Here is a 24,052-nt window from a genome sequence, read left to right on the forward strand (position 1 = left end):
AATTCACGTACTGCTTGCACTTGCATTTGTAGGTCATTCTTTTCCTGCAGAAGGCTGACCATGTTCTCCTCCAGCTCCTTTTTTCTTGCTTCAGACTTGGAAAATGCTTCTTTAAGCTTCTCAAACTCCTCTTTCATGTTTTGCATGTCTTTTTCAGACTGCGCACTCTTCAGAAGAGGCTTGATCTTGAAAAACAGCTTCATCCATGTCCATTGTTTGACATTCATGAATGACCGGACGTTGTACTGGATACTGAAGATGGCCTCCCTGTGTAAGCAATTGTTAAGGACTTTTAAAAAAAAAATTTTAAGAGCTAATTCTTTAAATTAAGGCTGTCGCAGGTTGTAAACAGTTCTCCTGTACCTTCTTTGCATCATCCTCTGAAATTCTACTCGCATCAAGAAACCACGGCATATGGCTTGAGTGCGGGTAATAAGTGCAGCCAATCTTTCATCCCTCATCTCTTCAAGAGCACCCAGGATACCAGCTTTGAAGAACACCTGCAAATGCAGAAAATATCTTTCAGAGTTACTTCTGTTTTTCCTATTACACAGCTATTTATGAAATGTAATTATTTTGCTAATGCAAATTAGGTCTTTACCTTAGTGTGCCCAAATTTGTATTGGGTATGATCAATGTTGATGGAGGATAGGAGCTTCTCAGAAGCCTTCTTGCTGTCAATAAAGTGACCCTCTGGGATAGCACTTGCATTGAGTACTCTATATCTGTTTATGAAAAGATAGTTATATTTCCAATTCTAGCATGTTTCACATTTAATTTTTGCCCAAAAGATCTTTGCATGATAAATGCATTCTTTTTTTAAAACATTTTATTGAAGGCATTTTAAAGTATTTACAAACACAAAGCGGCAAAACCAAGAGAACCAAGGAAATACAATCCCCATCCACCATACCAGGCCACAACACTCTCCCCCCCCCCACTCAGAAACCACCCATTCACCCACCTCCCCCACCAGCATCCATCTTCTTTTTCCAAACTTTCCCCCCCCCCCAACCATAAACTACCCCCAACATAAACAAACCCCCCCCACCCACCACTCCCCACTGACGACTTAATCCTCCTTGAAGAAGTCAATTCTTGCCTCCACCCCGAAGTGAACGCCTCCTTCGCCCCACGCATGGCGAACTTGATCTTTCCAGCTGGAGAAATTCTACCGAGTCGCTCACCCATACTCCGGCATTCAGCGGCTCCGAGTCCCACCAGCATAATAAAATCCATCTCTAAGCTATCAGGGAGGCAAAGGCCAAAACATAGGCCTCTCTCCCCACCTGCACTCCCGGATCCTCCGACACGCCAAATATCACCACCTCCGGACTCAGAGCTACTTCTACCCCCAAAACCTTTGCCGTAACCTCAGAAAAGCCTTTCCAGAATCTCCTCAACTTCGGGCAAGCCCAGAACATATGGACATGGTTTGCCGGCGCACCTGCAATGCATGACAAATCTTATAATTTGCAAATTATGTTAACGGTGAACTGTGTATAACTTCCTTCGGGGCAGGGTAAAGTTGGGCGTGCCATGGTTTTGACCATATCCGCCATCTTTTGTAAAGCATAATATTTTGGGTTGCATATGAAATGTTATGAACTCCAACTAGTTACCTTTGTTTAAAATCTGCATAGAGGATTCTGCTTGGGTATCCTTTTCTACAGATTCTGATACCCTCAAGCACACCATTACACCTCAGCTGGTGCATCACGAGTGGATTGTTCATTTCGCCTATGTAGTGGTAAGAACACAATTATATTTTTGTCATTTTATTTTCACAAATAGGGAGAAAGAAGAATAAAATTGGTGTCTGGAACTTACCTGGAGTTTTTGTTTCATTTGGAATAATGCAACGCACAAAATGGGGGCGAGTGCTTCTCAAGGTGGACATCAGCTTGTTCTGGTTTTCCTGTATCAAGCAAAGAACTTAATAGCCAACAGCAGTTGACTGTATACGACTAACTGTTGTCAATGTTCCATTAGCATGCCATAAGTATAGCTTTACTGACGAAGATTGAAGTTAACAGTGCAGTTAGAAGGAAGTTTTTAAATAAAGAACTTACCCTAAAGAGTGCAGACACTGTTTGGAAGGAAGAACCCTTTTTCTTGGTACCTTTCTTTACTGTGCCCTCTACAAAGTATATATTTTGTCATTGTCAGATCATAGTATACAATTGCAAAATTAATTATTCTAATATAATAAAGAATGCAGTACTTAAGAATTTCTAAAATTGAATAGTTTTGTTAAATATATTTCCGACGGCAGCACGGTGGCACAGTAGTTAGCACTGATGCCACCCCACATCAGAGACCCGTGTTCAATTCCAGACTTGGGTGACTGCCTGTGTAGAGCTTGAATGTTCTCCAGTGTCTGCGTGGGTTTCCTCCGGGTGCTCCGGTTTCCTCCACAGTCCAAAGCTGTGCGTGTTAGGTGGATTGGCCATGCTAAATTGCCCCCTCATGTCCAAAGTTGTGTAGGGTAGGTTAAGGGGTTAATGGGATGGGGCTGGGGCGTTGGCTTGAGTGGGGAGCTCTTTCAGATGGTCGGTGCAAACGCGATGGGCCAAATGGCCTCCTTCTGCATTGAAGGGATCTGTGAATGATGGTCGGAATTCTCCGGCCATTGGGATTCTCTGTTCCTGCTGGCTGCGCACCGCACCCCCCCCCCCCCCCCCCCGCAGTTTTCCCGGTGGAGTGGGGCGGCTTCAATGGAAAATCCCATTGGCAAGCGGCGGGAGTAGAGAATCCCACCAGTGAATGGTGCGCCGCTCGGAAACACACAGCTGAGGGACCGGAGAATACATCCCCACATGAATTGCCCATTTCCAGTTACTCTGAGAAGGTAGATGAAGGGCCACATTCTTTAGCTGCTGCAACCCTCACTGTGTCAATGTGTGCTGGCGGTGTTTTCCATTGCAGCATTAAGAGTCTCCATAGTGATGCACTATCAATTACGACGAGACGAGTAGAGAGTAATCGAGGCTTTATTACACAGATATGTGTGGCCTCCTACAGTTGCTGCCGAAATGGCTGCAGTTCGGAGAGCACACACATTTATACTCCGCCTACTGGGCGGAGCCAGCAGGCAGGGATCTACCCCCGTACCTGTAGTACAGGGGCCTTACTGTAACACCCTCATATGCAGTGCAGTATATACAATATAATACAACAGTGGTGACTACCACATCCACCCCCTGTTAAAAATGACTCCAGCGGGGGTGGTGGAAAACTATTTACATGCAGGTTGTCATTAAAATTTCAGAGAAGGTTACAAATTTAGACGGTCGGGCACCTTGATCCGTTGTTGAGAGCACTGCAGTGTTGGTGACAAGTCACGCGTCGGCTCGGTCGGTGGCTCCGGGAGCGTGTCAACATCCTCTTCATCCCTGGGTGGGACCAAGGGGAGGACGGATTGTCCTGGAGCGGGGGCTGTGGTGGGGAAGGGAGGGTGACGCCGGGGTGGGGGGGGGCAGGTCCCTGAGGGAGACTGTGTCTTGGCGGCCATCGGGTTACGCTACGTAGGCGTACTGCGGGTTTGCATGGAGCAGCTGTACCCTCTCAACCAACGGGTCCACCTTGTGGAGCCGCACGTGCTTGTGGAGGAGAAGGGATCCTGGAGCTGCCAGTCACATTGGGAGCGAAATCCCGGAGGTGGACTTCCTGGGGAAGGCAAAGAGACGTTAATGGGGAGTTTCGTTAGTCGCCGTGCACAGGACCGAATGGAGTGAAATGTGTCGGGGAGGACCTCCTGCCAGCGGGAGACTGAGAGATGTCTGGATCATAGGGCCGGCTGGACGGCCTTCCAGACCGTCCCATTCTCCCGCTACACCTGCCCGTTTCCCCGGGGTTTGTAGCTGGTTGTCCTGCTCGAGGCAATGCCCCTGTTGAGCAGGTACTGGCGCAGCTCATCGCTCATAAATGAGGATCCCCGGTCGCTGTGGACGTAGGCGGGGAAACCGAACAGAGCGAAGATGGTGTTGAGGTCTTTGATGACGGTGGCAGACGTCATATCGGGGCATGGGATGGCAAAGGGGAATCTGGAATATTCGTCGACCACATTGAACGTGTTGCAGTCGGTGGAGGGGAGGGGCCCTTTGAAGTCCATGCTGAGGCGTTCAAAGGGGCGGGAGGCCTTCACCAGGCGCGCACGGTCTGGCCGGTAGAAGTGCGGTTTACACTCCATGCAGACCTGGCAGTCTCTGGTGACAGCCCTGACTTCATCGATGGAGTAGGGCAGATTGCAGGCCTTAATGAAGTGGTAAAAGCGGGTGACCCCTGGGTGACAGAGATCGTCGTGCAGGGTCCGGAGTCGGTCCACTTATGCCCTGGCACATGTACCTCGGGACAGGGCATCGGGGGGCTCGTTGAGCTTACCGGGGCGATACAAAATCTCGTAATTAAAGGTGGAGAGCTCGATCCTCCACCGCAAGATCTTATCATTTTTGATCTTACCCCGCTGTGTGTTGTTAAACATGAAGGCAACAGACCGTTGGTCTGTGAGGAGAGTGAATCTCCTGCCGGCCAGGTAATGCCACCAGTGCCGCACAGCTTCAACAATAGCTTGGGCCTCCTTTTCGACGGACGAGTGCCGAATTTCGGAGGCATGGAGGGTGCGGGAAAAGAATGCCACGGGCCTGCCTGCCTGGTTGAGGGTGGCGGCTAGAGCGACGTCTGATGCATCGCTCTCGACTTGGAAGTGGAGCATCTCGTCGACCGCGTGCATCGCGGCCTTGGCGATGTCGGCCTTGATACGGTTGAAGGCCTGGTGAGCCTCGGCTGTCAGTGGGAAACTGGTGGAGTGGATGAGTCGGCGGGCCTTGTCCGCATAGTTAGGGACCCACTGGGCGTAGTACAAAAAGTACCCCAGGCACCTTTGAGGGGGAGATCCATGAGGGGGCGCATGCGATCGGGGTCGGGCCCTAGTACTCTGTTCTGAACCACATAGCCGAGGATGGCTAATCGGATCGTGCTGAACACACACTTCTCCTTGTTGTAAGTTAGGATGAGGAGTTTGGAGGTGTGGAGAAATTTGGAAAGGTTGGCGTTGTGGTCCTGCTGGTCGTGGCCGCAGATGGTGACGTTATCCAGGTACGGGAAAGTGGCCCACAGTCCGTACCGGTCAACCATTCGGTCCATCTCCCGTTGGAAGACAGAGAACCCGTTAGTGACATTGAAGGGAAGCCTAAGGAAATGGTAAAGGTGGCCGTCCGCTTCAAACGCGGTGTATGGGCAGTCCGCCTTGCGAATGGGGAGCTGGTGGTGGGCAGATTTCAGGTCCACTGGCGAGAAGACCCGGTACTGTGCAATCTGATTGACCATATCAGATATGCATGGGAGGGGGTACGCGTCGAGCTGCCTGTACCGATTGATGGTCTGACTGTAGTCAACGACCATCCTGTTTTTCTCCCCCGTTTTCACCACTACCACTTGGGCTCTCCAGGGGCTGTTGCTGGCCTTGATGATACCTTCCTGCAGCAGTCGCTGCACCTCAGACCTGATGAAGGTCCTGTCCTGGGCGCTGTACCGTCTGCTCCTAGTGGCGACGGGTTTGCAATCCGGGGTGAGGTTTGCAAACAGAGAAGGCGGGTCGACCTTAAGGGTCGTGAGGCCGCACACATTAAGGGGTGGTAGGGGCCTGCCAAATTTCAGGGAGGTTGCACTGGAAGTCCAGGCCGAGTAGCAAGGCAGCGCAGAGGTTGGAGAGGATGTAGAGCGGGAAGCCGCTGAACTCTACGCCCTGGATGGTGAGGGTGGCAATGTAGTACCCCCGGATCGCCACGGAGTGGGATCCAGAGGCCAGGGAGATTCTTTGATTAATGGGGTGTACCGTGAGGGAGCAGCGCCTTACCGTATTGGGGTGGATGAAGCTCTTAGTGCTCCTGGAGTCCAGAAGGCAGGATATCTCATGCCCGTCGACCTTCACCTTTGTCGACGCGGTCACGAGGTTGTGCGGTCGGGACTGGTCGATCGTGACGGAGGCAAGATGCGGCTGGTCGTCAGTGGTTGCAGCCGCTGAGCGGCCCAATGAGGTGCCCGACGGGCAGGGGTCCTGAGGCAGGGAAGATGGCGGCGCCCTCGGGCCGCACGTGTCCTGGGGCAGGCAAGATGGCTCCGCCCATTGGTTTTGAGGCAAGCAAGAAAGCGGCGCCCACGGGCCGCACGTGTTGTGAGGAGAACAAGGTGGCGGCGCCCACCGGCCGCACGAGGTCTGAGGCGAGGAAGATGGCGGCGCCCACTGGCCGCACGCGGGGGGGTGCAGGGACAATAGCGGCGATTGAGCAGGCCTGGCACACTGCAGCAAAATGTGCTTTCTTACCGCAGGCCTTGCAGAGCGCGCTCCGCGCCGGGCAGCGGTGCCAGGGGTGTTTTGTTTGTCCGCAGAAGTAGCACTTGGGTCCCCCGGCGTTGGTTGGCTGCCGCGCGGCGCAGGCGTGCGGTTGGCTGGGGGCGGTCGCTGATGGGGTCCACGATGAGGTGGCCGCTGGCGGGGTCCACAATATTCAGGAGGGGTGGGTCGTGTGGTCGGGGGCATACGCCTGTACGTTGCGTGAGGCGACTGTGAACGAGAGCACTAGTTTATCGGTCGCCACAAGGTCAAGCGTAGCCCCTTCTAAGAGGCACTGGCGGATGTATACCGACCCTGTGCCCGTAATGAACGCGTGTCTCATTAGCAGGTTAGAATGTTCAGTGGCCGAAATCACAGTCTCTCACCAGGGCGAGCAGGGCACGCCAGAAATCTTCCACAGATTCACCGGGATGTTGGTGCCGCGTGGACAGGAGGTGCCTGGCGTAGATCTTATTGGTCTGCTGAGCGTAGTTCTCCTTCAGTAGCGCATGGCCTCTGCGTAGGTAGGCGCGTCCTGGATGAGGGGAAAGACATCGGAGCTCAGCCGTGTGTACAGAATCTGGATCTTCTGTGCTTCTGGGATTGGGTCTGTCGCAGATCCGATGTATGCTTCAAAGCAAGCTCGCCAATGTGCGAAGTCCTTTTTGGCGTTGTCTGCTTGAGGAAGCAGCTGCAGATGATCCGGCTTGATGCAGAGATCCATCTTTGTAAAATCTCTGTGTAGTAAATTGATGCACTATCAATTACGACGAGACAAGAGTAGAGAGTAATCAAGGCTTTATTACACAGAGATGTGTGGCCTCCTACAGCTGCTGCCCAAATGGCTGCAGTTCGGAGAGCACACACATTTATTCTCCGCCTACTGGGCGGAGCCAGCAGGCAGGGATCTACCCCGTAGTGTAGTACAGGGGCCTTACTGTAATACCCTTGTATGCATTGCAGTACATACAATATAATACAGCAGTGGTGACTACCACACATAGAATTACAGAAATGTTATGGTGCAGAAAGAGGCCATGGTGCAGAAAGAGGCCATTCAGCTCATCATGCCCGCACTGGCCAAAAAAAGAGAATAAAGAAACTTTTAATCTCACTTTCCAGCACCTGGTCTGTTGCCTCACTGGTTACAGTGCTTCAGGTGCAGATCCAGGTGAGTTCTAAGTGAGTTGAGCGTTTCAGCCTCACCCACCAACTGAGGCAGAGAATTCCAAGTGCCCCCCAGATGAAAAGGTTTTTCCTCATGTCCCCTCCAATCCTTCTACCAGTCACCTTAAAACTATGCCCCCTGGTAATTGACTCCTCAGCTAGTGGAAACAGGTCTTTGCCATCTCCCCAACTAGGTCCCTCATAATTTTGTAGACCTCAATTCGATCACTCCTTAGCCTTCGCTATTCTAAAGCAAACAACCCTAGACTATCCAATCTGTCTGCATAGCTGCAATTTTCAAACCCTGGCAACATTCTTGTCCTCTGCACTCTCTCCAAGGCACTTATGTCCTTCCTGCAATATGATGACCAAACGGTACAAAAAATTCCAGCTGCAGCCTAACCAGTGTTTTATCCAGTTCCATTATTGCATTCCTGCTTTTGTATTCAATACCCCACTGAATAAAGGAAAGCATTCCATATGTTTTCTTGACCACCTGTCCTGCCACTTTCATAGACCTATGGACATGCACTCCAACATCCCTCACCTCCTCAACCTCAGTCAATATCTTTCCAATTATGGAGTATTCCTTTGCTTTATTTGCCTCCTCCCCCAAATGCATTCCCTCATACTTTTTCAGATTGGGTTCCATTGCCTCTTCTCTGCCCACTCAACCAAACCGATGATATAATTCTGGAGTTGACAAATATCGTCTTCAATGTCGACTACATGGGCAATTTTTGTGTCATCTACAAATTTCCCGATCATGCCTCCACATTTAAGTCTCACCGTCAAATAGGGACATTTATGAACCAGATTGATTTTCACAATGTTGTAATGCTAGCCACAGATTACCAAGTTGGTCACCCATGGGATGCTGGGACATTAGGAGCAGGGGAGGTGGAGTTAAACTCACAGTTGCTCAGTTATCACCACGGACAATGACCACTGAACTAATGTACTGTTATTTTTGTTGTTGTTAATTATATTTGGATTCATTGAGTGAAGTTAGAAATACTTGCAAACTGGGCAGCACGGTGATGCAGTGGTTAGCACTGCAAACTCACGGTGCCAAGGTCCCAGGTTCGATCCCGGCTCTGGGTCACTGTCTGTGTGGAGTTTGCACATTCTCCCCATGGTTGCGTGGGTTTTGCCCCCACAACCCAAAAGATGTGCAGGGTAGGCGGATTGGCCATGCTAAATTGCCCTTTAATTGGAAAAAAATGAATTGGGTATTCTAAATTTATTTTAAAAAATACTTCCAAACTCTTGGATGGATTTGAGCTTTGTACGTCAGTCTATAATTGAATTATTGCTATGTACTTTATAAAACAACATTTATTGTCAACATAGGTTTCATCTACCAAACATTTGTTGTCATATTGAGAATCCATTCAAAAGGATTGATGGATATTTGGGTCCTATCAAACATTATTTTACAACTTTAATGTACATATAAAATAAAAGTTACCTGCAGGTGATCCAGCAGAACTATACAGGTGTGCCAGAACCTTAAGTGAGGATTTCTGGTATAGTCCCATTACAGTTTCATTCAAAGGGTCCTTATTCTTGTCCAGCCATGCTGTAATATTGTAGTCCACAGTGCCCGCATAATGGACCAAGGAGAAGTGCGCTTCAGTCTTTCCTTTTGCAACCCTTGGCTTCTGGAAATTTACTGATTTCCCAAGATGCTGATCAAACAATTTGTTCTTGAATGTCATATCTGTAGCCTTGGGGAACATGCATTCCTCCTCGAGGATTGAGAAGATGCCCATGGGCTTTGAATATAGAGGAAGAAACAAAAACATTAAGTATCTCTATTTATACAGCAAGGAACCCATACTAGAACTTTACATAAAAGTATATACATAAGAATGAACACTTGGCACCCTTGAAACCAAGCCTTGAAAAGTGACCCCAAAACATAAGGAGAGAATGTGGAGCGATCATTATTGGTTAAGGAGCTGGGGGGGGGGAGCGGGGGGAACCACGGGTGGGGTGGGGGGGGAGCCACAAATTTCTCCTCACCTTTTCAGGGGGGAGGAAGCCACAAATTTCTCCTCACCTTTTCAATGAGTTCAATGCACGCAGCCAGGTCCATACCAAAGTCAATGAATTCCCATTCAATTCCTTCCTTTGTATATTCCTCTTGTTCCAGAACAAACATGTGGTGGTTAAAAAACTGTTGCAGTTTTTCATTCGTGAAGTTGATACAAAGTTGTTCCAGGCTGTTGAACTGTGGAAGGCACAATATGTTGAGATAATAGTATTGGATTTCACATTTTATTAATAAATATTGCCGTTGTCAGGTTATCAACTGCGAATTTCACCTCAAAAATTTCAAAGCCCGCAATGTCCAAGACACCAATGAAATGTTGTCTGGGTAGCTTTGTGTCCAATTGCTGATTAATTCGTTGCACCATCCAGAGAAACAACTTCTCATAGACTGACTTTGTCAGAGCACCCACTGCAAAGTATACCTGAAAAGGAAAGACAATTAATGTTTCTGTTTCTGTTAAGTTCTAAAGTTGTGCATATTTCCACTCTTCCAGCCACGCATTACCTGCTGTACAGTCTGGCCTTTCGTAACAAACTCATTGCCGACCTTTACTCTTGGAAAGCATAACGCTTTGAGCAGATCGGCGGAGTTTAAGCCCAGAAGGTAAGCAACTTTATCAGCAACTGCAAAAAAACCAAAAACTGTTTGTTAATAACAGGTTGTTGCGTCTCCCTAATTGTAATCATTTGGCAATCAGACAGCATATGATATTTATTTGCCCATTTAAATTTGCATGTATTATCTATCACTGACTGGCTTGCATTGGTTTCAGTCTCGCATCCTGAGATAGAAGGTTATGGGTCTCTTTCACTCCAGAGACTTAGAGCAGAATGTTCTGCTCCCAGTGGTGTGAATTGTGGAGAGCAGGGCAGTGGATTTGGCGGGAGACAAAACATCAGCACGACGGCATGATAAACTGTTGGAACTTTGTCCCCATGATTTTCAAAGCAGTTTAAAGGTGGGTCAAGCTCCCTGGGTGAATGGTCATGGCTGAAAAAGGTCCATGTGGTTAGTCCTTCTAGGCTGCTAAGGCAATGGGCTCTCTATAGAGTTTCAAAGGTCGTGGAGACAATCGGAAAAGTGTCTGTGTGAGACATATTGCAAATGATTCTCAACATCCTGATCTTCGTGCAACATCTCCATACTCACTCATGTATGAATAGGAGGAACACCCATCTCTGGTCTCCCAGGGTGGCACGGTAGGACAGTGGTTAGCACTGTTGCTTCATAGCGCCAGGGTCCCAGGGTCAAATCCCAGCTTGGGTCACTGTCTGTACAGAGTCTGCATGTTCTCCCCGTGTCAGCCTGGGTTTCCTCCGGATGCTCCAGTTTCCTCCCACATGTCCCCAAAGATGTGCTGTTAGGTGAATTGCACATTCTGCACTCTCCTGTGTCCTGAACAGGCGTCAGAGCGTGGCGACCAGGGGCTTTTCACAGTAACTTCATTTCAGTGCTAATGTAAGCCTACTTGTAACAATAAAGATTATTATTATTATATCCTTTACCTGAAAGTAATGGGTTGGGGATGCCAAGTCTGGCAGAAGCAAGGCGAAGGACTTAGCATTAGTCTGCTGGTTTTGAGATGGAGGCAAACCTGTAAAGGATACACTCACTAAATGTATCACTTCAATTCACTCACAGATCCACTGAAATGTTGATGATGAGACAGCAGGAAACCCTGTCTTGGTAATGGCTCTCATTCAGATGAGAAGATGGAGGGTCCATCACCAATTGGCACAAGGCCAGTAGTAGCAAGGGTCTGAGCAGAAAGAAGCTAAGAGAAATAAGGTCAAGATGCTGGTGAACGTGGACCACTGCAATAGCGAGCATTGGTCCGAAAATGAGGGTATAGTTGGCAGTGCTCTTATCAAAAGATGAGTGAAAGGCAATGCCAGAAGTGCCCTCATATGTTCCAGGATGTGATTGCTCACATCTGCCAGAATTTGCAGTACGAGCTATGGCCACAAGGACTCTGGAGTAGTAGTGTAGAAATCTGAGCCTGCATTAAGTGAATGTCTGTTTCGGGTGCCATTTAAAAATAGCACCAGGACCTTTCACCCCTGTTTTGTTATGCTCTCGTCATAGCATAAGCTGCTTCCTTGATGTGCACTCTGACAAAGGAAGGTTCAGACTTGGAGATAGGTTTAACACATTTATTAAACTATTAACAATTCTCCTACTTGGATTCGATGCTACTCTTAATCCTGCTATAGCTACTCAGACTGACTAACCAGTCTGCTACAATCCACGTGGTGGGAGTGATGTGTTTCAAATCAACCCTGTGTCTGTACTCACTGAGAGTCTCCACTGGAAAGAGGAAGATCATGTGTGCAGTGTCCTTTTATATGGGTTGGTGTAATGCCCTCCTGTGGTAATGTTACCTCTGTGTGTATCGTGACTGCCCATTGGTCGTGTCCTATCTTACTGACCTATTGGTTGACTGTCTGTGTGTCATGTCTCTGGTGTTCCCTCTAGCGAGGTGTAGTGTATGTACATTAACCCTTTGTGTACTTACAGTGATGTATATCACCACAACCCCATCAGGTAACGCTAGGACTGGCGACCTCCTGCCTGCCTTGCTGCAATATTCACTGAATTCATTGCTGATGTAGCTAAATTAGCGAAGAAGCGGAAGATCATGATTATTCACCCGCCCCTAGAATCACGCCAACTGTGCCATCTGCCACCGTACTTCCAACCTTAAGCATAAAAAATCTTGATTGACACTCCAGTGCAGTACCAGCAAGGTTGCATTGGCAAAGGGGTCATTTCGGGTAAAGAATTAACCGCATCTCCTGGTAGAGGAATAGTGCCCACAGCACGTTTTGAAGAAGAACAACGGAGATCTCACCAGTGTGCTGGTCAATATTTATCCCTTAAATAGCATCACAAAAACCAATGGTGAGGTCATTATTCCCATTAGTTTTTGTGAGACACTGCTACAGATGGTGAAAAACATTATATATTAATACAGGTCTTTCCATTTCTATTGGTGTTGTGTGGTTTACTTGTTATTTCTTTGGGACTTCAACAATGTCCCAGTAGAGGAGCTCGATGACATATATATGCCATCACTTCATTGATTTCAATTCTAAATTATACTATATATTATAATGGGCATTGCATTACAAAACCTTGGTATAACTGAGTCAAATATCTTTGTTGTGCAGTGTTTGTAATTGTTCAATGCAAAACAAGTTTGGACAATCTGTAGTTTCTAATATGTACAAATCCACAAATGGGAATAATGACTACATCAATTGGGCGGCACGGTAGCACAATGGTTAGCACTGTCGCTTCACAGCGCCAGGGTCCCAGGTTCGATTCCCGGCTTGAGTCACTGTCTGTGCAGTCTACACGTTCTTTCTGGCATCATGCCTGCTAGAAACATTTTGAAAAAGAATAAAGCAGTGCTGTTGCCTCACGGCGCCAGAGACCTGGTGGCTGTGCGGCACGTTCTCCCCGTGTCTGCGTGGGTTTCCTCTCGGTGCTCCAGTTTCCTCCCACAAGTCCCGAAAGATGTGCCGTTAGGTAATTTGGACATTCTGAATTCTCCCTTTGAATGTCCGAACAGGCGCCGGAACGCGGTGACCAGGGGCTTTTCACAGTAACTTCATTACAATGTGTGGTATTCGAGGTATTACGGTACCTGATAGGCTGGAGCACCATTGGTGGAAACTGTATGCTTTCTATTGGTTAGGATGTATGGTAGCTCCGCCCTGCTAGGCAGGGTATAAGAGCCCGTGCCGCCCCAGCAGCGTTCATTCTGTACTTGAGCTGCTGGGGGAAACATCTAGCTTATTAAGCCTTCAATTGGACTACAACCTCGCTTTAGCGGTCATTGATCATGCATCACAGTGTTAATGTAAGCCCACTTGAGACAATAAAGATTATTAATTATTATTAATTATCTTAGTGATGTTATTTAAGGGATAGATATTGACCAGCACACTGGTGAGATCCACAGAATCCTAACAGTGAAGTGGGCCATTCGACCCATCAAGTCTGCATCAACCTTCCAAAAGAACACTCCACCTATGCCCTCTCCCAAGCCCTAACCCCACAACCCCACCTAACCTGCACATCATTGGACACTAAGGGGCAATTTAGCATGACCAATCCACCTAACCTGCACATCTTTGGACTGTGGGAGGAAACCGGAGCACCCGGAGGAAACCCACACAGACATGGGGAGAACCTGCAAACTCCACACAGTCACCAGGGGCGGGATTCTCCGACCCCCCACCGGGTTGGAGAATCGCCAGGGGCTGGCGTGAATCCCGCCACCGCTGTGTCCCGAATTCCCCGCCACCAGAGATTCGGCGGGGGCGGGAATCGCCCCGCACCGGTCGGCGGGGGCGGGAATCGCGTCGCGCAGGTCCGCCGCCCCACCCGGCTATTCTCCGCCCTGCGATGGGCCGAAGTCTCGCCGCTGTCAACCCTCTCCCGCCAGCGTGGATTAAACGACCTACACAGCCCGAGCAGGTGGTGCGGGCGGCCTCCGGGGTCCTGGGGGGGGTGCGGGGCGCGGGGCGATCTGGTCCCTGGGGTGCCCCCACGGTGGCCTGGCCTGCGATTGGGGCCCACCGATCGGCGGGCGGGCCTGCGCTGTGGGGGCACTCTTTTCCTTCCGCCTTCGCCATGGTCTTCACCATGGCCGACGCGGAAGAGACACCCTCCCCTGCGCATGCGCTGGGATGAGGCCAGCAGCCGCTGACGCTCCCGCGCATGCGTGGACTTCCACCGATCGGCGAAGACCTTTCGGCCCCGGCTGGCGTGGCGCCAAAGGCCTTTCCCGCCGGCCGGCGGAGCGGAAACCACTCTGCCGCGGGCCTAGCCCCTCAAGGTGAGGGCTTGGTCCCTAAAGGTGTGGAGGCTTCCGCACCTTTGGGGCGGCCTGACGCTGGAGTGGTTCCCGCCACTCCATCACGCCGGGACCCCCCGCCCCGCCGGGTAGGGGAGAATCCCGCCCCAGGTCTCTGGCACTGTGAAGCAGCAGCACTGCCTTATTGTTTTTCAAAATGTTTCTAACAGACATGAATCCACAGGAAAAGAAGGTTAGATGCTAATTAGCTGTCTTACCCTAATAACCAAGAGGACTGGCTAATATTAGAGCTGGCAATGTCTCAATAATGACAGGAAATAATCTTCTGAATTGTGGGACATCACATTATTAGGGGTTATATGGTGTTTTACTCTGCCACTAACGTGGGGTATCTGGCCTCAATATGTTTGATCCTGACATTAAATAATAAAAGTGGATACATTGTTCCCTTCACCAAAATATCTGCACAAAATTCATTACTTTTTAAGGATGCCGACAATATACTTACTATGCTGTGTTCCACTCAACTGTCTTATCATGTTGTATCCAAAGTACTCCACAAGTTTGCCAACATTCAGCCTTTGCTGATATTTATTTATGTGCTCTATTTTATCTAATTTAAGAACAGAGCACTTGTAAAGTTTTGCAAGTGATTTGAATGAATATACCTTCTGTGCCATCAGGTTCAGCTTGTTCTTCCCTTTGCCTCTGCTTAAACTTCAAGTTGCTATGGTGCATTGTTGCACCAGTTATTTTGTAGATGCTGCTTTTCTCATCGTTGGTGAAACCCAAGATGTCGATAGCTTGCTGCAAATTCAAGGAGATAATATTGCAATCAGTTCATCCAACTCAACTGTTCTCATAGTAACCCATGAGCACCATACTTACATCAGTAGCGAACAATTCCTCTTTATCATCAATACTTGGAACTGTAACCTCACCCTGACTGACATAAGGAAAGTCAAAGGGATTGGTGGTGATGAGAAGCATTTCTAAAACAAAGTAGATGATAAGAGGATGTTTTAACATAACGTAACATTATGAAGAGAAGTACAGATGTGCAAACAAGTCAAAACTGTAAAGGATTAGCAGGCTCCTTACCAATAAGCTCTGGTCTTTTGTTGGATGTAATCTGGTAGAAAATGTGATAGCTTCTTTCGCATGGCTGTTGGAATGTCACTCTAGATTTTTCCAACAAGTCTGGATGGGAATTGAGATTAGTTACACCTCGGTCAAAGGTCTACGAATATGTTTATTTACCTTGAAGTTAATCAGATTCGAAACACTTACATGTTTCAATGTCTGCAGAAGCCAGTTTTGCCGTGGGCCCAAAGTGTATTCTGATAAATTTGCCCTTCATAATAAAACAAAGTGAATTCAAAGATTGGAATACTTCTGTTATTTCATGTGGGGGTGGTTAAATGCCATCAACTATTTTTTCACAAAAGTAGCATTTTCTTTTCAGTTTTGTTTCATTTTGGATATGTATTTCCACTGCAACTTACAAAGCGAGATGAGTTGTCATTCCTTATCGTCTTGGCGTTACCAAAGGCTTCCAGCAAGGGATTTGCCTGGATGATTTGATCCTCCAGGGTTCCCTAAAGGATAGATTTTATTTTCAGTTAACAGCTGACTAAACTAAGGCAAAAGTGTAATGAAATTAATTTTCAAAAGTGTAATTTTCTCCTCACATACTTTCGCCTTTGCCGTTTCGTCCTTCTTCTTGCACAGATCACCAGTAGCTGCAATTATTGCAAAGTACTGGATGACACGTTTAGTGTTCACAGTCTTTCCTGCACCAGATTCTCCACTGAAAAGCACAAAAATGATCATTCATCCCTTGTTGTTCCATAGGTACACCAGAGGACATGCTATTTCATTTAAATAAATTGCAGGCTGGATTCTCCCCAAATGCGGCTATGTCTGTACGGCGTTTCACTCGGAAGATTCCTGAAGAAAGTTTGAGCCAATTCAATGCCCTGCAGGGGACTAGCAGGGACCCGGAGTGATTCTCGCAGCTTTAGCTGCGGATGCTGGCCCCCGCACTTCCGGTTTTGAGTCTGCGCATGCGAATGGCAGCGGCCTCCAGTGGCCGTGCCGAGAGCCATGGCGGACTCGAACTGTGGAGGCAACTCCAAAAAGTAGGCCCCCCCCGATCAGCCGAGTGCCCTTGCATCAGAACGCCCCCCCCCCCCCCCCCCCCGCCGGTGCCCGACCCCCGCCCCACCACCAGATTCTCGAACGGCAATATGTGGTTAGAGCCACGCCGTTGGGAACTCAGCTGGCTGGGAGCGGAGGATTGCTGGGCGGGCCTTTGGCAATGGCCCCCCAGCCGCACGGAGTACTCCGCGATCACGCCGATTTTCGGGTCCCGGACAATCGCCGGACCGACACCGGGCCCGATTTCGGCATGAAACATGATTCTCCGCCCCCTCGCCAAACGCGATTTCAGTGCGGGGCTGCGTAGAATCCAGCCCTACATTTTTATAGTGCCCCTAACATATTAAAATATCCCAGGGCTCTTAACAAAGAGCATTGCCAAACAAAATTTGACACGAAGCCACGCATTCGAAGAGATGACTAAAAACTTGGTCAAAGCGTTTTAAGGGTGATCTTAAAGGTGGATAGAGAAGGCAGAGAGATTTAGGGAGGAAATTCCAGAGATTAGGAGCTAGGCAGCTGAAAGCACAACTGGCAATGGTGGAGCAATGAAAACTAGGGATGTGCAAAAGAACTCAAGAGGGCAGAGATCTTGAAGGATTGTAAGATTGGAGGATGTTACAGAGATGAGGAGGGGGGAAACCAATGAGGGATTTCAAAATAATGAGAAAATTAAAATTGAGGCATTGTCAGACCAGGAGCTAATGTAGGTCAGGGTGGATGAATAAACAGGACCTAAAGAATCCATAGAATCCCTACAGTGCAAAAGGAGGCCATTTGGCCCATTGAGCCTGCACCAACCCTCTGAAAGAGCATCCTATCCATGTCCAATCTCCCGTCCCATCCCGATACCCCACCTAACCTAACCTTTGGACACTGAGAGGAAATTTTAGCATGGTGAATCCTCCTAACTGCACATCTTTGGACTGTGGGAGCAAACCACAACATCTGGAGGAAACCCATGCAGACACAGGGAGAATATACAAACTCCACACAGTCACCCAAGGCCGGAATTGGACCCGGGTCCCTGGTACTGTGAGGCAACAGTGCTAACCACTGTTGCAAATTAGGATGTAGAAAGTAGGATTTTGGATGAGCTCAAGTTTAGAATAGGGCATTATGAACAAGGTGTGATGGAAAGTACTCCAGTGTGACACGGGGTGTTATTAATGTGAGAATTTAAATGTATAATAGAGTACAGGCAGTCCTCAACTTTACGATGTTTGAGTTACAATGAACAGCACTCGCATTGTTTATAAATTGACACCATATTTTGACTTTATGTCGGTTTGGACTTTACGACACCACACCGCGACATTCATACGGGCGCAATGACATTCTGCGCCTATCATCCACATGACAAGTCAGTTTGAACTGTCTTTATTAGGTTGGAAACAAGTGTTTTATTCTGTTCAATTTTTTTGGCACAAAACGTCGCAATTTTAATGCATTTATACGCTTATGTTATATGTGCTCAGACCTGTAGAAATTCAAGGTTAAACAGGCAACTGACTGATCGGTAGCTTCATTATATTCCCCACACTAACCAAGGAACTTGTGCTAAGGCATACAGGCATCGACAGTTGCTTCAGCAACTTGATAGGGCAAGAATTCAGATGATTTAACACACTAGGTGATTTCCAGCCTTGGTCCTGGAACCAAACCCCAATTTATTCCTTTGTCTCTATGGGAAAATCGGTTCTGACTTAAGGGGCGGGATTCTCCACTCCCACGCCGAAGTGGCCGCGCCGTCGTGAACGCCGTCGAGGTTCACGACAGCGCGGAACGGCCCCGGTCCCGACCGATTCAGGCTCTGACAATGGGCCAGTATCGGGGACGCGTCATCTACCCACGCCAGGCCTTGTCGCCCGCGTAAAAGCGGCGCCGCATAAATGACGCGGCCGGCGCCGCATAACGGACGTCATCCGCGCATGCGTGGTTGCCGTCCTGTCCAAATCCACCCAGCAAGAAGATGGGGGACTGATCTTGCGGGGCCGCGGAAGGAAGGAGGTCCTCCTTCAGAGAGGACGGCCCGACGATCGGTGGGCACCGATTGCGGGCCACCCACATTGCAGGTGAAGCCCGGTGCAGGATCCCCCCTCGCCCCCCCACAGGCCGCCCCCCCAGCGTTCACGCACCATCCACGACTGCAGCGACCAGGTGTGGACGTCGCCGGGGGGAACCCGCCGTTTTGGCCTGGCCGCTCAGCCCATCCAGGCCTCAGAATTGCGGAGGTGCCGGAGAATCGCCATTTTGGGTGTCTCCGGCGATTCTCCGGCCTGTGGCCCGTGAAACCCGACCAGGCCGTTCCTGCCGCTTGGGAGATTCGCGGGAGGGCGTCGGACCGGCATCCCCGGAAATTTTGGCGGCCCAGACGATTCTCCCAACCGGCGTGGGAGTGGAGAATCGCGCCCATGATGTTTCGACTTACAATGTGATTTTTAGGAACCAATTGTGTCGTAAGTCCGAGGACCGCCTGTGTATGGCTATTCCTAGATATATAGCTGGTGAGAGAAATTCATAGACTTGTGCAAGTTATTGACTTACGTGATCAGGATTGACTGGCTTTCTCGATCTTCAAGATAAAACATCAAAAAGGAAGAATATTGTTAGAAATTCTATTCCACTTAATTTGAAACTGAAGTTAAGTTAGAAGCTGTGCTAATTGCCTGTACTTATTAAATGATATATATAAAAATAGGTACACAACTGCTTATTAAACATGTCAAAAATTGATTAGTTACCTGTTAACATGGCTTGATAAGCATTGTCAGAGACCGAGAAGATGTGGGGAGGAGCCTCTTGTCGTTTTTTCCCTTTATAGCCAGATACGACATCAGGATTGTACACTGGCAACCACTTGTAGGGATTCACAGTGATGCAGAACAACCCAGAGTAGGTCTTTAAAAAAAACAGAAATTGATTAATGTTGACACTTTGTGACTTTAACTGAATTTTCAAAATTAAGTATTGAAGATCCCCTTACATAGATCATCCAGGCTGCATAACGCTCTTTGAGGTTAAACAGCACACATGCTTCATTCAGGTGGGTCATCATGACCATGTCCTCAATTTTGTCAAATTTAGGAGGGTTCCTTGGGAAGACATCATTGTGTTTCACAACTATTGTCTGAAATAGATAATTTGGCAACAGTAATTGTAATGTAGTTTTATCATTCACAATGCCACATTCAGAAGTAAGACAAACATTCTATCTATTAAAGATTACTGAAATTCACCTACCTTCCCATCTCCTCTTTCCACTTCAACCTTGCTGCTATCCTGGCTCTTAATTTTCCCTTTTGCAAACACCGACTTGGAGTCAGTTACATAACAAGCAGTTTTGGCATCGAAGGGCCTGTTCTGTGCTTCAATTTGCTCCTTCTCAGATTTGCGGAGATATGGAGCCGCTGCACCAAAAATTTTTATGTCGTCAAAATTCATGGTCGCTGTGTCTCACTGTGTGGAAATGTTCAGTCATTTAATCATATTTCACTTGCAGGTGAAATTGCAGATATCCAAATTTTGCTTGTTTCCTCAAGCTAAATCAGCACAATTCATGTGTAATTGACTTGAGCTTCATAAACTATCACAGACGCTTGATTGGCACGCCATCCACTGCCTCCAACAGCTACTCCACCACTGATGCACGGGGGGCAGCAACAAGATGCACTGCAGCAACACACCAAGACTACTTCAACAGCACCTTCCAAACCTACGGCCACTACCACCTTGATGGACAACAGCAGCAGATACATGGGAACACAACCACCTGCAAGTTCTCCTCCAAGCCACACATCATCCTGACTTGGGAATATATTGCCGTTCCTTCACTGACGCTGGGTGAAAATTCCAGAACTCCTTCCTGAACAGCAGTGTGGGTGTGCCACAAGACGGGTTTAAGAAGGGTGCTCACCACAACCTTCTCAAAGATAATTAGGGATGGGCAGTAAAACTGCTGGCCGAGCCAGGAACACTCATGTCCCATGATATAAAAAAGTGAGTTATTCAGGGCAAAATTTGCTGATGGTACAGAACTTGGAAACGTTTGTATGCAAGATAGTGCAGGAGTTCAAATGAACATGGACAAGTTGGTGGAATGGGCAGACAGGGTGGTAGATGATGTTCAATGCCGAGAAATGTGGTGATGCGTTTGGTCGGAAGAAGTAGCAGAGAAAATATAAAATAAAAGGTACAATTCTAAAGGGAGTGCAGGAGCAGAGGGACCTGGATATATTTGTGCATAAGTAATTGAAGGTGGCAGCATAGGTTGAGAGTAAGGTTAGAAAAGTATCTAGTTAGGGCAGCACGGTGGTACAGTGGTTAGCATTGCTGCCTCACGGCACCGAGGTCCCAGGTTCGATCCCGGCTCTGGGTCACTATCCATGTGGAGTTTGGACATTCGCCCCGTGTTTGCATGGGTTTCGCCCCCACAACCCAAAGATGTGCAGGCTAGGTGGATTGGCCACGCTAAATTGCCCCTTAATTGGAAAAAATTAATTGGGTACTCTAAATTTATTTAAAAAAGAAAAGTATCTAGGTGAGTCTATTGTCATTGAAGAAAAGAAGTCTGAGAGGGACTTTGATAGAGGAATTCAACATCAGGAGGGGTCTAAACAGACTAGATTGGGAGAAACAGTTCCCACTCATGAAAGGATTGAGAATGAACATAGAACATAGAACGATACAGCGCAGTACAGGCCCTTTGGCCCATGATGTTGCACCGACATAGAACTGAAAGGTAATTTGCAAAAGAAGCAAAAGTGATATGAGAAAAAAAACTTGTTCATGCAGCGAGTGGTTAGGGTCTGGAATGCACAGCCTGAGAGTGTGGTGGAAGAGGGTTCTATTGAAGCATTCAAAAGCATTCTTATTTGAAAAGGAATAATGTGCAGAGTTATGGGGAGAAGGCAGGAGAATGACAGTAAGAAATTGCTCATCTGCCAGTACAGATACAATGGACCGAATGGCCTCCTTATGCATTGCAAAAATTCTGCGATTCAGTGATGCCCAAAAACCTTTAACACAACGCTTTATGCAATCTTTATCACCGGCTAAAGTAAGTACAGTGCTTAAAGTCGGCCTTGCCAACACAACTGGCCAGTGCCTCAGGCCAGAATAATGAGGACAGCGATTTTCTGTTCTTTTGAAGATCATCTCGAGGAGGGTATACAAATTGCAGTCTTTTTTCCCAGCACAAAAGTATCAGCAGGCAGCTGTTGCCTTGTGATTCCAGCCTTACTGCAGACCAGCAATCATTTCGCAAAGTACAGCAACAAACGTTCTAGTTAAATTAACATTAACCTCATCGTACTACATTTATATTGGAGTTAAAATTGGGATTAATTCAAATCTCGAGTAGACAAATAAATCACTTTTTCTAAAACCTACGCATCAATTAGATGAATGCAGCTCTTAATGTAAAGTTATGAAGTACTCAGAATTAAGCCACTACTACTCTTAATATGCATGCTTTAAATCAATCAGATATGACGGGCCACATGACATTTTTTTGCAGAAAAAGGTGAGTCCTGCTTTCCTTTCAATCTTCAGTCTGACTCTGAAAAAAGCATTTTACACAGTGGTTTTTATGAGACCCCTTTTCAGATACCTGAGGCCCTAATGGCCTTTTTCCTAATTATTAATTGATCAGCCATTAACATTGGTCCGTTGTGCCCATTCATGGGAAACTTTACATTGCCATTGTGCAAATGAGTTTGGACAGAAATTTGAAGCAAAGCTATGAAATGATTGGGTTCAAAGCAGAAACTCAAGGCCTTTTTGCAAAATGTTCGATACAACACTTTTGCTTTCCCTTAAAATATCTTATATAGTTGAGCAATTTTTCTATTTCACACACGTTACATAGGCCATGGAGGTCTGGTGGCACAGTGGGTAGGATCCCTGTCTCTAAGCCAGAAGCTCCGTGTTCGAACTCCATCCCAGAACTTGATGGCCAAGAAAGAAGCATAAATAAAGCAGTCAAACAGGTTGTGTATCAACCCGCAAATCCTTCCAACACACGCCAATGGCAGGCAGTAAGTGTGGGAGAGATTCCTGATCAGTCATGCGATGGAAGGAATGTTGGAGCCTCAACCATCACCATCCATAGCTCCAGACTACAACACGCATCTTAAAATACATGCTGTCACAGGAACATCAGACTCCCTGAGTGAACTGTAACACATCATCACCACATCAGTCTATGTATTAATCTTATCGACAATAAAAAGCCCCTAGAATGGCACCTATCTACCCCAATGAGATGGTATCTGATGAAATGTCATCAACACAAAATGTCAACTCTGTTTCTCCCTCCACTGAGGCCATCTCACATGCAGATTGTTTCCAGAATCTTCTGGTTTTTATTTCAGATTTCCAACATCTGCAGTATGTCACTTCTGCCTCTATTGAAAGGGATTGTATTAATTTTACATTCTGTTCACACTAACAGTAAAAATGCCCTGGAATTGAATTCCGACAAAGGGTGGCTCTCTGCCCATTATTCTTGGTGTGGCCATTCCATGTAAAATGATAAACTTGCCAATAAACCATTAGCTTACATATAAACTAGGCTTTATTGAGTTACTAAAATTGGGAATCGGTGTGAAAAAGTTGACATTATGTAGGTAGATAATGGCATCTCTCTATTGGATATAAGTTTAATGAGTTGTGTGCTAGGCAGAAAACAGAGCTGGCAAATAAACATTCTGCAAGCAGTTCTTGTAAAATTTAACGTTTTACAGATATATTTCAGAAATGTCACTCACATCCAATCCTCCTTTTGGATGTTGCCATTCTTTTTCATTGTTCCATGGATATATCAGTTGCAGGGTCACATGCATTCATATAAAAACATTATAAAATCCTGTGGCACTGTTGTTGAAGCCAGTTAGTAAATGGGCCTTAGGGACCAACATGGCATAGATTACATTCGAGACAAGTTTTCAAAGGAAGCAAATAACAGTAAGCGATTGATGTCAATATCCCTTTTCCTGAATTCTGATTTAGGTCTACATCTGAGGATGTCAGAGCAGGCAAGGATGGGGCTCAGATGTTTTACCCACCGCCCCCCAAAACACACGGCCAGTATTCACAATGCAAAACACATGTGAACATTCACCTGGCTGAGGTAAGGTGGAATGTTAAATTCTAGCTGATCTGCATTCCAATGGAAATCCATGCTTCTTGGGAAGAAAGGGGGGAAAAATGGATAGGAAAAACGAACAAATCACAGCAAAATTCCCTGCAAGCCCCTGAGTTTATCGATTTAAGGTTTCTGTTGCCTTGTTATAAGAAGGTAACAAGCAAGCACATCCCACTTATCTGCAAAGATCTAATTAATTCTTGGTCACGATGCTTGTGAACACAGTTTATGGGGCCTTCTGTTAACGCTCTGCCTGGCTAAGATGTTGCTGACTTTTAAAAGGAATTGTCAACGGTATTTTCTGAGGCATGTTTGCTACCCCAGTGAAAAATAAGAGAGTGGGGCGGATTCTCAGAAAAC

At 47.3% G+C, this 24,052-nt stretch overlaps 1 protein-coding gene across 1 annotated transcript in view; it reads right to left on the minus strand.

Annotated features, from left to right (window-relative positions):
• Window positions 1-19,989, minus strand: part of LOC140395398 (myosin-3-like) — a 40,622-nt gene extending 20,633 nt beyond the window's left edge. The window contains exons 1-20 of the mRNA XM_072483105.1: window positions 19,789-19,989; window positions 19,532-19,675; window positions 19,290-19,446; window positions 19,093-19,120; window positions 16,081-16,195; window positions 15,891-15,983; window positions 15,676-15,739; window positions 15,487-15,585; window positions 15,274-15,377; window positions 15,054-15,192; window positions 10,065-10,183; window positions 9,832-9,981; window positions 9,567-9,737; window positions 8,973-9,279; window positions 2,073-2,140; window positions 1,831-1,918; window positions 1,623-1,740; window positions 602-725; window positions 364-500; window positions 12-267 (exon numbers count right to left, since the gene is read on the minus strand). Coding sequence (XP_072339206.1) covers window positions 12-267; window positions 364-500; window positions 602-725; window positions 1,623-1,740; window positions 1,831-1,918; window positions 2,073-2,140; window positions 8,973-9,279; window positions 9,567-9,737; window positions 9,832-9,981; window positions 10,065-10,183; window positions 15,054-15,192; window positions 15,274-15,377; window positions 15,487-15,585; window positions 15,676-15,739; window positions 15,891-15,983; window positions 16,081-16,195; window positions 19,093-19,120; window positions 19,290-19,446; window positions 19,532-19,675; window positions 19,789-19,989 — 2,682 coding nt within the window. The remainder of the gene's footprint in view (window positions 1-11; window positions 268-363; window positions 501-601; window positions 726-1,622; window positions 1,741-1,830; window positions 1,919-2,072; window positions 2,141-8,972; window positions 9,280-9,566; window positions 9,738-9,831; window positions 9,982-10,064; window positions 10,184-15,053; window positions 15,193-15,273; window positions 15,378-15,486; window positions 15,586-15,675; window positions 15,740-15,890; window positions 15,984-16,080; window positions 16,196-19,092; window positions 19,121-19,289; window positions 19,447-19,531; window positions 19,676-19,788) is intronic.
• Between the last annotated feature and the right edge of the window lie 4,063 nt (window positions 19,990-24,052).

This window comes from Scyliorhinus torazame, chromosome 18 (assembly GCF_047496885.1).
Source record: "Scyliorhinus torazame isolate Kashiwa2021f chromosome 18, sScyTor2.1, whole genome shotgun sequence".
In the NCBI taxonomy this organism is placed as follows: domain Eukaryota; kingdom Metazoa; phylum Chordata; class Chondrichthyes; order Carcharhiniformes; family Scyliorhinidae; genus Scyliorhinus; species Scyliorhinus torazame.